We start from the raw sequence: 15,069 nt of genomic DNA on the forward strand, positions 1-15,069 counted from the left end.
TTTTAGGTTATGGTTGTCATGATAGGGGCACTAAAATTTTGCTTGTTTTCACTTCACTTCACTGGCATTTTAGTAACTTGTGATGCACTTAATTTAGAGTTTCTTATACTCTTGAACTGTAAAATCAATATTATAATACGATTATTTTGAATTAGGTGTGGATTGATTTTCAAATTGGTAGTGAATTTGAGGTTCTGTTTATCTATATTTACACAAGTTGACGTTTTATATTTAAAAATTGGGTTCAAGTTTATGCTTAGGAATTTTGCCACACAGTATGCAAACAATTTACCTTGGTATATTAGTAACAGTAGAATAAAAAAAAAACTATACTGATCCCTCTTTTTGGGGATGTAATATCTACTAGCATGCGAAAAAGACAGCATGATTATTTTTGCTTATGCTCCTTGGCAAACTATTCTGAGTTCTTACGTATATTTACAGATGGCCGCTGAAAAGGAAAAAAAATCGGTAACATCTCATAGGTTTGAATTGAAATTGAAATTTTCCACTTTCAATAAGTATATACATTTTCATGAATTTTTCCGGATTTTTTTAGAAACATTTCCATTTTTTTAAGTTTCCCACAGCTTGCGCATATGTTAGTCTGCAAGAAGTTTGTATGCACTGGTGACCTTTTCGATCTGCAGCTGACTTACTAGAGTGATAAAATATAAAGGACCGCACCATGGCCCTGAGTACTTATACTTGCCGCAAAACTAACTGGCTACTGAGATCATAATGCTATCTCATTTACCCTTGATAAGGTAAGACCAACCGAGAGTGAAAGAGGTGGCATTATGAACTGACTCGCCACTTAGTTCTGTGGCAAGTATAGGCTTACGTGTCTCATGTCTACTATGAACGAACAATTTTCGAATTTCGACATGTGTCAAGTTCAAGTATGCTTAGCTTAGGTATACGTAAGTAGAGTCTGTTCGGAAAGAGAAGAGTCGTGGAATGTATTGGGCCCCATACATTCCACGACTATTCTCTTTCCGAACAGACTCTATATAGATTTGACTGCATAAAGACATATTCCAGTAACTAACGGACACTGAACAATATCGATTAAATATGTAATATCCGCGCGTTTAGTTAAGTTTCATCATGAAGTTCCCTATACGTTAAAGTGGAACTTCAGCACTTCATAAGCCAAGTTGCGAACTCGCAAGTTGCGCGAACTTGTGAATAGCGAAGATGTTAGATAATTATTCCGATATTAAGTAGACTATAATTTCTAGAATACAGTAAGGTGTAAGTAATTACCAAAGATCGCTCTTTGCGAGTTAGACCAAGCTAAGTTGGCAGCGATTTTGATAGCCCAGACTAGTGATATGCCGTTACCGTAAATTACGAGAACAGAGAGAGAATCGTCTGATAATTTATAACGAGAAAAGTTCTCCGTAGTAATATGGTAGTAATTAACTAGAAAGTTGTCAAAATTTTCCTTTATTTTTAAATTTATTATTACACAATTTAAGATTGTACTGAAATTTTCAAAAAAAACCGTCAAATTTCAATTTCAATAAAAATATATTCATATGTAGGTAAGCAAGCATTGATTTGTGAAGCAAGGTTTGATTGATAATGGCTTTGATTATAAATTATTTATTATTAGAGATATCGGTACTCGTGAAGTAATGAATGACATACTTTCCGCACTAGCATCGAAATGTACTATTATTACATCACGTGTTTATTTAAAGTTAGGCTGTTATTTTGTAAACAGGTAAGTGCTTATCAGCTGGATTCGTATTGTCCCAGGTACAGGTAAAAAAACACGTGTAAACTGCATTTTATGCACTTGTCTTGACTTGGTACTAAACTAACGGATTATAATGCTTTCTGATTGGCCCTACGGATCCCGTAGGGCTGATTTAGACGGCACGCGAACTCGCATGCGATTATAGTTACATTGTGGACTATTGAGGTTACAAGTGTTACAACCGATTCGGCCGACCGATCAAATACCGCAATGTAATGAAACTCGCATGTGAGTTCTCGCTCCGTGTAAATGAGCCCGTATTCTTGGCGCTCGAGTTTTCTGTTTTTAATACAAGAGCAATATGCAACCATTACAGCGGCATATAACTCAGCTTCCATACTTTGAAACTTTGGTAGAGTAATTGGAGCGCTATTAAGGCTGACGGGAATAATCAACAAGTGCGAGTCGGACTCGCCCATGAAGGGTTCCGTACCATTTATGACGTATTAAAAAAACTACTTACTAGATCTCGTTCAAACCAATTTTCGGGGGAAGTTTGCTAGGTAATGTATATCATATATTTTTTTTTAGATTTTTCATTCTGTTATTTTAGAAGTTACAGGGGGGCACACATTTTTTCACTTTGGAAGTGTCTCTCGCGCAAACTATTCAGTTTAGAAAAAGATGATATTAGGAACCTAAATATCATTTTCGAAGACCTGTCCATAGATACCCCACACGTATGGGTTTGATGAAAAAAAAAATTAATTTTATGACGTATTAAAAAAAACTACTTACTAGATCTTGTTCAAACCAATTTTCGGTGGAAGTTTGCATGGCAATGTATATCATATATTTTTTTTTAGATTTTTCATTCTGTTATTTTAGAAGTTACGGGGGGGGGGGGGACACACATTTTACCACTTTGGGAGTGTCTCTCGCGCAAAATATTAAGTTTAGAAAAAAATGATATTTAAACCTCAATATCATTTTTAAAGACCTATCCACGTATGGGTTTGATGAAAAAAGTTTTTTTGAGTTTCAGTTCTAAGTATGGGGAACCCCCAAAATTTATTGTTTTAATTCTATTTTTATGTAAAAATCCTAATGCGGTTCATAGAATACATCTACTTACCAAGTTTGAACAGTATAGCTCTTATAGTTTCGGAAAAAAGTGGCGGTGACATAATCGGACAGACAGACGGACATGACGAATCTATAAGGGTTCCGTTTTTTGCCATTTGGCTACGGAACCCTAAAAAGCAGTTTCAAAGCTCAATTTAAGATAGGTGAGGCTCGTTTACCTATGAATAACGCGATTAACGACTTGAGTCTTGACACCCAGGTTCTTTCTAGACTTCTCGTGCGTTCATGATTGATGTAAAAATAAACCATTAGCGAGCGAATCTATTTAATATCATATGTGTAATACGTTTCTGAATTATGCCTCTCATTTTCCTCTCTATAAAATAGTATCGGTTTGACATTGATTAAACATGTTCATCGCTAATTAAGTACGAATTGCTTCAGCGTCGTATTTCGGGTTATTTACGCTTAATTAACAGTCAAGGTAGAACGTGCCTAATTGAACTTAATTAGCAGCTGCATCAGATGACGCACTACAAATTTATCTAAGTACCTACAGTGATTTAGGTGTTATAGGCTCAAGATGTTATAGGCGTTCCAAAATTGAAGCGCTTACCTTGTGAAAAATTGTACAAGTAGCCTTTAGTCGCCTCTGGGCAAACGAGAAATGTGCACGTAGCATACGCTGAGGGGTAGATATGTTATTGTAGGTCATACTGAGTTTACTATGGGGTCAAACCCGAAATCCCGAAAACAATCTGCCGTCTCATACTGCCGACTTTATATACCCCGTGTTTTTTTTAATTCCGTTAACTTCAGGGCATGAGTAAGTACGTTTAAGAAAATTAAATGACATGGGTAATTTAAAAAAAAAAATGTTTTTTTTTAATTTATGTTTTTTTTATAAAAAGTAATTAAATGTTGCAGATAGTGTTGTTGTGACACGAGTATTACATTTAACTCAACCAAAAATTGAAAACTATGACATATCAATGACATTTCAAACATCGATCGTCATAGATAGTACGTAAGTTTAGTAGCAAATGTATTAACTCGTACTAAACACGAATCAATATGTAAACAGGCCCTAAGGCAAGTGTACACGCTCGTAGGGGCCTTATAAGATAAAAATAAATGATTGATTATCTCCGAAATGGAGTTAATTAGAATACCGGTGTCTACGTTAAGTTACTTAATTTAAGCTCTGGAATGCACCCTTGAAAATAACAGAAATCAGAAATACACGGTGATTAGCAAAAACTGTAAGCGCAATATAAAAAGTACATTTGTACAGTCAGCGGCAAATACTTCGTAGCAGTCAAAGTAGCCAAAAAGTTCGGTACACCATATATTTAGTATGGTGTACCTAACTATTTGGCCACTTTGACTGCTACGATGTATTTGACGCTGACTGTACCAAGCGTATTAAGGTCTCATGGAATTCACCTTAAACTCATTCTTTGATCTCAGATTACATTTAATCACAACTCAGACATAAAAGACATCTTACACGCACTTAGTTCACGTTACACGAGATTAGTCTGCGTCTGAGGATCAAAGAATAAGAAGAGAATTTCTAAGTACTTGTATTTACATGATTATAATTAAGTTAGCTTAATCAGGGTTTTAGCTGGGCGTCGCGTCGCTCAGAATATTTTCTGTGAATTTATTCAATTATCATCATCATCCTCTTAGCGTTATCCCGGCATTTTGTCATGCTCCCCAACACTCCCCTGATGGGAACCCAATAAAATATTTTTTACAAAAGCTGACCTGAAATTCAAAATATCGGTAAAGTCTGTTATTGAACTTATACATATTTACATTTCATTTTGAATCATATATTCGCTGGATTTAATCGCAATTAAGGCAAGAAATGCCCAAACCGAATTACCTATATACGAGTGTTTATTTTGAATATTGAAATAGAATTTCGTAACATAAATAAATCAACTTACTTTTTAATAAATATGAAAACATAGTTGGACAAATCATCTATTGCGTTGCATAATATTTTTTTGCGTAGCGAGGAAGAGTCGTTGTAAGCCTCTCTACTTGTAGTTAATCCATTATCAAATGGTTAAAAATGGTTAGACCAATTGAAACTTACATTTGACATCAAAATGATATCTAATTCATTTACGTATTTTGATAATTCGCCCGTTACTCTCGCTCGCGCCCATACAAGTGACGGAAAATTACGAGCAAATTGCGCGAATGATTACTATAGTTCGTGTCATCCACGATGACGCGCAGATTTGTCAAATTTAACCTTCAATTAAACGACAATACGAGTCAAGGCACGCGTCTTCGTGAATGACACGATCTATAAATGACATCAAAAGTCAAATCGTTCGAATTGGCCTCCTAATCTATATAAGTAAATTAGTTCCTCAACAACATTCAGTTAACAATCTGTTTATTGATGCCGAGTTTCTAATAGGCCATTAATATTCATTACTTACCTCGTGAATCGAATTAGGTGAATAATATTACGGAGATTTCTGCAATAGACGCTATTAGGGTATAAAATCTCATTGTTAGGGTTCCGTAGCCAAATGGCAAAAAACGGAAACCTTATAGATTCGTCATGTCTGTCTGTCTGTCCGATTATGTCACCGTCACTTTTTTCCGAAACTATAAGAGCTATATTGTTCAAACTTGGTAAGTAGATGTATTCTATGAACCGCATTAGGATTTTTATACAAAAATAGAAAAAAAACAATAAATTTTGGGGGTTTCCCATACTTAGAACTGAAACTCAAAAAATCTTTTTTCATCAAACCCATACGTGTGGGGTATCTATGGATAGGTCTTCAAAAATGATATTTAGGTTTCTAATATCATTTTTTTCTAAACTGAATACTTTGCGCGAGAGACACTTACAAAGTGAAAAAATTTGTGTCCCCCCCCTGTAACTTCTAAAATAACAGAATGAAAAATCTAAAAAAAATATATGATATACATTACCATGCAAACTTCCACCAAAAATTGGTTTGAACGAGATCTAGTAAGTAGTTTTTTTTATACGTCATAAAATTAAAAAAAAAATTTTTTTTCATCAAACCCATACATGTGGGGTATCTAATTCAGAAGACCTATCCATTCCATAGATCATCTATGGAATGGATAGGTCTTCAAAAATGATATTTAGGTTCCTAATATCATTTTTTTCTAAACTGAATAGTTTGTGCGAGAGACACTTCCAAAGTGAAAAAATGTGTGTCCCCCCCCCCTGTAACTTCTAAAATAACAGAATGAGTGAGTAGTTTTTTTTAATACGTCATAAATGGTACGGAACCCTTCATGGGCGAGTCCGACTCGCTCTTGGCCGCTTTTTTTTTCAATGATTTCGAACAACGACGCTAATTTTCGCCAGCTGTCGCTTTGGCGTGTCCTGTTGCCATAATCGCAACAGGGATCCAAACTCTAAATCCTCGTATCTACAAATATTCTGTAATCATCTCTCAAATTGTAGCTTAAGTTACTACACGGCTAGCAACCAAGCCCCGATGGTCGAAGGTCACCCTGAGTTTGGCAAGGGCTCAATACAATTTGGTTGGCAACCACCGACATAACTTACTGCACGGTCCATAAGACATATCGCTGACAATCCCTTCTCCATAATTTTCCGCTATTAAAAAAAGTTGTGATTGTTAAATAAAAATTTTGATTGGCTAAAATAAAATTCTATATGTGAAACTTTTTGGCGTGGCATTAATATTTGACGATGTCAAACTGCGCGCTGTAGGTACAGTAATAAAATTAGCTTGAACAAATAACTCAACAATTAAAGTCCTTAACTGTACAGTTTAGTTGCTCGCGGCAATACAGTTGGGGTATTTTTTGAGCTCTTGTCAGATTTCTATAGTTATTCTTGTTCGCTGTGATCGTTATATTTTTAACCACATTGGCTAGTTATGTAAGGTATAACTAGGTAATAGGCACAACCTACTAATATGTACTGTACTTGGCCATTGTTTTAAGCATTTTATACGTAGCATACGTAGTATGGCATGGCTAACAACAAACAACTAAGGTTCCGACGGTCCAAAGTCACCCATACCTTGGTAAGGCTCATTATCATTCGGTCGTCAACCACATACTATACGGTTGTAAACTACCAAGGTCGCAGTGGACTGAAGCTTAGGTGCCGCTCATGTAGTCGGGGCTTAAAGGCGCATCTGAATCGGACCAAACAGAAACCACAACGCACCACAACGTGCCGGCACGGACAGTGGTGAGGTGAGACGTTCTGCATGTGGCAACAAATGTGAGAACACTGAGAACGTTAGGTATAGTATAAAACAGAAAAACGACAATGTCAACGATCTCTCTCTTTCTCTCTGTCTTAATTAACTTTATCTCGATTTGATCTCAAATAGAAAGGAAAGGACTAAAAAATACATTTTGAGAAAGTACCATATCATATAGGTACTGATAATGATTATAATTATACGATATGGATTAGATATGTCAGTGTCAAAAGAGACGTTTCTTCAAACAAAAACGTCACTTTTGACACTGACATATCCAATCCATATCGTATAATTATAATCATTATCAATATATGATATGGAACATCATTAATGCATTATGAATTTTTTGGCCGTTGGTTGGATAACTGGAACATGCGAGATTTATTTTAATAATTGGTGCCCTTTTAGAAATCCTTGAACAAATTATGATTTCGGGAGTAAAATAGACTATATTATATGAAAAACGCCCCACGCATATTTCCCTTAACGGTCCCACCATGCATAAGCACATAACAGCCCAGACAACCACTGAAAATACCTACCGAAAATACAGTTTGAATTTGGAATTTAGGGCGCTAGAATACCGCAATTACCGCACCCAATGGCTGTTAGTGAATTCGCCTTGATATTTCGAGTTAAGTAAGTAGTTACCTAATTGCGCCTAAGGTGGCCATAGCCAATCGTTATTTTTATTATTTTTATTTCTTATTTCTGTTATTTTTAATACGAGCTTGCAATTTTGTCAATGGTGCGAATATGGACGCAAAACTTGAACCAATTCACACTTATAACAGTATGACATTTTGAAATAGGCAAGCGTAAGAACTGGGCCATCTTAGCCGCATGTACCTTTGGTTTAGTTAGGGTCCAACAAACTAGAAGCGTAATAAGCTTTCGTCTAAAGAAACAAAGTTTAACAACTTGATATCTTGATCGGTTGGACGTAAATCACTCCGCGTGCACCAGATCTGGTGTCGCAATAAATATGTCTAAAGCAAGTAAGTACCGCAGCTGGTTGCAAAAACAATGACAAAAATGCTGACCACACGTAAGTACATATGAGCCATAATATAATCACCAACCCTGAAATCGCGGAGAGTAAATTTTTTTTCGCGATTCGTACCATCGATGAATCATGTACAGTCGAGTTCATAAATATGTATACATTTCTTCCTCTTAATCTATTGCAATAAGGTGAAAATATGTATGCGTGTATCGCGCCGGGACGAGTGGTGCGCGGCGCAACGGCACGAGGAGTTGTGGCTCACAGTGGAGCCGCGGGCCGCCGCCGGCGCCGCGCCCCACTCCCCGGGCGCCTCGCGCCGTCGATCGGCCGGCCGACCGCGGGCGCATGGCCCGCTGTTGCATATTGCTTGTTGTTATTTTCCACATAATGATAATCATATCAATTCCCTGCGTTGCTTTTTTGACAATGCCGCTAGGATAATGAATACCTACCCAGAAGATATTTTCGTTCTTATAGGTGATTTTAATGTATCTTATGCCTCATGGACCTTGTGTGCGGATTCAAATCGTCTCAATATTGAGACTGGGGCAGATCCAACTGCTGTAGTTCTTTCCGATTTTATCGCTCTAACTGGTGTAAGCCAATATAACAATTGTTTTAATATAAACGCACGTGTGTTGGATTTGGTAATGGCCAATGTTGGTTGCACGGTTGGTGCCTGCTCGTCACCGCTTACGCAGGAGGATCCGCAACACAAGGCGTTGAATATTTCACTAGCCTTAAACTTAATGAGTTATTTACCGCGCTTGTTACCTAATCAATGTACTAGACCCATTTTTCACCGCGGCAACTATGACCTTATTCGCAAGGAATTATCTGAGACCGATTGGTCGTGTTTGAATAATATGAATGTTGAGGATTCAGTTACGTATTTTTATTCGGTTCTTAGAACACTTATTTTCAGTCATATTCCACACAAATGCATTAATAGTAATACTGGATACCCTCCTTGGTTTTCTCGTGCACTAATAAAAGTTCGCAAACAGAAACTATCAGCCCATAAAAGGTGGAAAATATATGGTAATCCGCTAGATAGGGCGGAATTTAATTTATTAAGAAAAAGGGAGCACAAACTAGCCAACGAATGCTATAATAATTTTATTTCATTAGCTGAGGATAGGATACGTAGCGATCCTACTTATTTTTGGTCGTTTATGAAGTCAAAATTCCCTAGTAATTGCGTACCCGACCAAATGACTTACCTTGGTGAATTTTCTAAAGATGGTAACACAATTAGTAATTTTTTTAATAGATATTTTAACTCTGTGTTTGTTACTGATTCTTCTGTCTTACCCGATTATTTGTATGAAGCTAATAACTCCCTGTTTGATCTTAATTCCGTTGAAATCTCCGAGGATTGCGTCTTTAAGTTTTTAGAAAGAGTAGACATTAAGAAGGGTAGTGGTGCTGATTTGATTCACCCCCTTTTCATTAAAATGTGCGCCCGTGAATTGGCAGTGCCTTTAGCTCAAATTTTTATTAAGTCCTTAGCTCATGGTCACTTTCCCTCCTCTTGGAAAAAAGCCTTGATAACACCAATTTACAAAAGTGGCGATGCGCACCTGGTAACTAATTACAGGCCCATTAGTAAATTAAACATTTTTGCGAAAATCTTTGAAAAAATCGTTTACAACAAAATTACTTCTGCCTTCTCTCAGCACATTGCGCCTAACCAACATGGTTTTTGTCAAGGTCGTAGCGTTGATACAAATCTCCTGACCTTTACCGATTTTATTATCAATGGGATATCTTCTGGCTGTCAGGTGGACGTCGTGTATACTGACTTTTCGAAATGTTTTGACAAAATCAACCACAATAACTTAATCAAGAAACTCTTTGAGCTCGGTATACACGGCGACCTTCTTAGATGGATAAAGTCTTACCTGTCCAATCGCAGTCAGGCGGTTGCCTTGAAGGGTTATACTTCTTGCTTTCTTCCTATACCTTCCGGAGTACCCCAAGGATCACATCTTGGTCCCTTACTGTTTATTTTATATGTCAATGACATGGCAAACTGTTTCAGGAACTCTGAGCACCTCGTCTATGCAGATGACACAAAAATATACAAAGCTGTGTCCTCAGAAGCAGATTGCCATGCATTACAGCATGATTTAGATAACTTTTTCCTCTACTGTTCAGATAATCATCTTTTGTTAAATACTGATAAATGTCTCGTAATCAGCTTTAATCGTAAAAATAATCCGTTAGTTTTCAATTACACCTTAGCTGGAAAAAATATAGCCCGGGTATCTTCCGTTAGAGACTTAGGTGTTACTCTAGACTCAGAATTAAATTTTAATTTACATATTGATAATATATGTAAGCGAGCTTATAAGAAGTTGGGGATGATTCTCAGGATCGGACAGCCCTTCAGGCGCCCCAATACCTATAAACTATTATTCTATTCCTTTGTTAGGAGTATACTTGAATTTGGTTCTGTTGTTTGGACGCCTCAGTACCAAGTCCATATTGATCGTCTGGAAAGGATCCAAAATATTTTTCTAAAATCACTCTGTTACAGAACGGGTAATTATTTTGAACGTACTTCGTTAGCAGCGAAGCATTTTTGTGTTCCTTCCCTTGATAACCGAAGACACTATTTAGATATAATGTTCTTGTTTAAAATTCTTAAAGGAGCGATTAAATGTCCGAATCTTTTAGAATTAGTCACTTTCAGTTGTCCGCACCACCCCCTACGTCCTAGATCTCTATTTTATATCAGCTTTGCTCGCAAGAATTACTCTCGGCACACTTTTTTCAGACGAGTCCCTAGTTATTATAATAAGTATCTACTTGATATTGATCCTTTTCACACTTCATTGTCTAGTCTCAAAATGATACTTAAACGTAAATTGTTTTAGTTCAAGTACCTATTTCATATAATTAAATATAATACAATGTACACAATGTATAAATGTAACTTTCCGGTTGTCCTAATACCTACCAGATATTAGTAAAAAAAAAAAAATACAACATATCCGATAATTAATGAAACAGACAGTAATGTCAAACCTGCTTACTGTATTACTACTTATTGTATTTTTTTTTTCTCCTCTGAAGACTAGTAAATAGATTTTAAGTATGGCTCATGATTTCATTTTCTTTATGCTGTTAGTGTGTATTCTTTATGCTGTTAGTATGTATGTTAACATTATGTACTTAATAATGAACCTCCAGGTCTATGATTCTTAAGTATGTTAAGTACTCTACATTGTACTTCAAATTCATTTGTATATGTGACTGTTTGTGTTCTAAATAAATTAAAAAAAAAAAAAAAAAATATGTATACATATTTATGAACTCGACTGTAGGTGATGTAGGTGTAATGTGTAGGCTTACTAATTGTATAAATCTATAACTGTGGACGTTATTAGCAGGGGTCGGACAAAAAGTGCGGATGACGTAAAAATGACGTAATCTTGCACACAGGATGATGTTTGAGTTTGTATTTAAACTTCCGTGTGACATGTAGTAACAAAGTAGTATTAATGAAGTAACAAGATAATCGTTATATTTATATTATATTAATACGACGACCGGTTGGCCTAATGGGTAGTGACCCTGCCTACGAAGCTGATGGTCCCGGGTTCAAATCCTGGTAAGGGCATTTATTCGTGTGATGAGCATGGATATTTGTTCCTGAGTCATGGGTGTTTTCTATGTATTTAAGTATTTATAAATATTTATATATTATATATATCGTTGTCTAAGTACCCTCAACACAAGCCTTATTGAGCTTACTGTGGGACTTAGTCAATTTGTGTAATAATGTCCTATAATATTAAAACAAAAAAATTAAAAAAATCGTAAATAAATCCATGGAATTAATAATACATTTATGCATTTTTTTTATGAAATTACGGAAGTTTTCATTTTGTAGTTGCACCCAGGGTATATTTGCTGCAATCATAAAATTTGTAAGGTTCATATTAAATTCACTTTTCCCTTTTTTTTCTACGTTTCCGACATGTTTGGTTGTCTCCAAATGTCTTTTAATATTGCTTACCTTCGTTGGTATATCTTGATTACAGCAAGAGCAGTATACGTGTTTGTCACGTACCTCCAAAAACGGAAAATTGCCACAATATGCGAGTAAAGATGACATTTTAGAGCGTTTTCTTATACATTAGTAAATATAAATTTTAGCTAAATATAATCGTGAAGATACAATAGCTAAACAATAACGAAGTCAATTTATTGTTCATCTGATTGACAATGTGTCAGTCAAAAACGTACTCATTTCAAGTGGCGATATCGTTTAATAAAGAGGTTGATAAATGATAAGTGATAATTGTTTATGAAAATCAAAAATACTATTTGAAATCATCCTATAAGTGATTTGACGTCATCCGCACTTTTTGTCCGACCCCTGGTTATTAGGTATATGCATAGAAATATTGAATTTAATTGAGAACAACAGTTACAGATGGAAACAAAAGAGATAAATAAATGAGAACTTTGATTTTACCTCAAAGTAAGTTCGTTAATTTGTAACCATATTTTAACTCTTTATTCCATTTTTCTGCAATTAACATTTCCATTCCGAGCGGTGTTAAAATAGCATAATGGAGTTTATTTTGTAAAACCTGTAGTTCAAAGAGAAAATAAATTAAGCTTGTTAAATGTGTGGGCGTGAAGGCTATTAAAGTTGGGAGTTGCATTAAAAACTTAATTAGCTACGTGAAGTATATAAATCATAAGTAAATGCAATGCAGTTGGGATACATATAGCTCAAAGCCACCTAAGCCTTTTTGCTGGTTGTCATTTCAACACAGACCTAGAATGTATAAGATTCCTTGTCAACGATCAAAAGCGCGACAAACCATGCCATAATGACTTCTACGACAGTGCTTATTGAGTGATGCGTGTCAAGTATCTAGTAGTTAAAGCGACAAGGTTCTATAGTGGCCTAGGATTTAAATTGGTTGACTGTACATTTAGTTAATTTCATAGTGTTCCACCTTTGCTAAGCGGTCCAATTTTGGATAAGACGTTGGTGCATATTATTAAAAAAAGGGTGTTTGGTGCAAGACTGGAAGCCATTATACGTGTGTTAGTTACACTTTTCAAAGGAATGAGATAGGGCTCAATTTCTTTTTCAACAATAGCCTTTAGTCCCAATAATACATGAGCAAAATTGGGAATTCGTCAGTCGCATAAATTAGGCGTCGGAGGGGAATGAAATAATGGTGCAGGGCATTATCATCTTTAAAAGGCATAGTTTCGAATTAAAAGCTCTTTGGGCTATTTTGCAAATGCTATTCTGCTACATCCTTTTTAAAGTTCGTTCTATACCTGTGTACGAGATTTTAAAAACCGAGCGAAAGTCAAGATATCAGGTTTCGTACAGATGAAAAACAGCGCTACGACTTTTCAAAAACTCTACAGCCTCAACCTACTGCTCCTTAAGTGTAAGCGTCATTCTAGATCTATGAAATTCAAATGGTTAACGCCGTCTGTCTTTTAGCTTGTCCAAAAATAATGTTACTTAGTGGCAGCACTCAGCAGTGTTGGCCGAAACGTTAATGCATTTAACCATTACAAATTGAACCGTAAACTGTAACCGTCAATTGCAATTAAAGTTCGGCCACCACTGAGTGGCAGTCGGCAAAATAATGGTTTTTATTTTAGGTCATTAAGGCAAGGACCAGTAGGGCTAAGATGGTCAGCTCTTTATCATTTTGTTACCATGCCTGTCACGTTCTAACAAGTATGTAAGCGTGAAAGTGACGGGCATCGTGACAAGTGATAAAAATGGAACCATGCTGCCACCGCAGGTATCGATTTCCTGATCAACTGGCATTATTTACACCCAGATGTTGTCGAATGATGAAAATATCCATAATAACACAACTTTAACATCAGAAGCTACAGATATTAACGTCTAAGTTGTAGTAAGCCACAATACAAATAAAATAAGTGCGCACAGTGTATTTTTCACAGTGACCTGCCACCTGCCTACAGTGAGTCGACAATACAATATACTATTTAAGTAGGTACATGTATAATTTTCCTACAACTCAATTTGAGTGTACTTACACAATACGCGATCCATATCAGTGACAAACGGTCGTTATGGAAATAAGGCCTGCCACGGACATGTCGATCTCCGAAACGACGGGAGACATGAAACGTGTCTTTGTTACATAAAGAAAAACAATTGAGATTATTTTAACGAGTAATTTTACAAAACAAGAAATAAATCGTGAGTTATGTATAGTTTTCCTCTGAGTAGTGATTTACTTGATAAGCTAGCTTAATGTTCAATTTGATGGAATATTGAACATTTACATAATAAAAAGATGAAGGCAAGGAGAACTCCTATCCACTCACTAGGTCACTAATTCACCCTTGAATGAATGAATCTCGTTAAAAGTATTAAATGTTTGATGATACTTGATGGATACTAATTTTACTTGAATTATTTCTAAGTAGAACATTAAAACTTTTAGAAGAATTTGTTATAAGTTTTAATAAACTCATTTAAGCTCTCCAAAGTACACTTATACACTTTCAAGATTTAATCAAACTCCATACTAAGCTGTCAAAAACTTTTTTAATTCTACGTCAGTGGCAAATAAGCATAAAGCCCGCCTAGCTGGCAAGCAGTCTCCGTAGACTATGGAAGCCTGCAGCTACAATTACACAGACCCCTGCAACTCCAGAGGTGTTACATACGCGTATCCTAACACTCCGCACCCTCGTTGAGGTCTGGCAACCTTAATTATCGGCAGGAACACAACACTATGAGTAAACAACTGAGTAATTTTTAAATTGGTTACATGATATAGAAAAATCCCTGATACACCAACATACAACCAAACATACATAATAAAACCAACATGCATACATACATACATAAGGTAGCTACACAAATTAGCTAGCCGAATTGCCGATTGAAGGCACTGCTGTACGTAATTAATTAATTATACTTAAGTACCTGACAGTGACATTGCAAAAATTGCTGGCCCAAAGTGGACTCTAACAGC

The 15,069-nt window shown here is 36.0% G+C and overlaps 1 protein-coding gene across 1 annotated transcript in view; it reads right to left on the reverse strand.

Moving 5' to 3' along the window:
* Positions 1-12: 12 nt before the first annotated feature.
* LOC133521236 (ras-related protein Rab-26-like) overlaps positions 13-15,069 on the reverse strand; it is a 125,122-nt gene continuing 110,065 nt past the window's right edge. The window contains exon 4 of the mRNA XM_061856082.1: positions 13-116. Within this exon, the coding sequence (XP_061712066.1) occupies positions 54-116 (63 nt within the window). The 3' untranslated portion in view covers positions 13-53. The remainder of the gene's footprint in view (positions 117-15,069) is intronic.

This window comes from Cydia pomonella, chromosome 9 (assembly GCF_033807575.1).
Source record: "Cydia pomonella isolate Wapato2018A chromosome 9, ilCydPomo1, whole genome shotgun sequence".
NCBI classification, from domain to species: domain Eukaryota; kingdom Metazoa; phylum Arthropoda; class Insecta; order Lepidoptera; family Tortricidae; genus Cydia; species Cydia pomonella.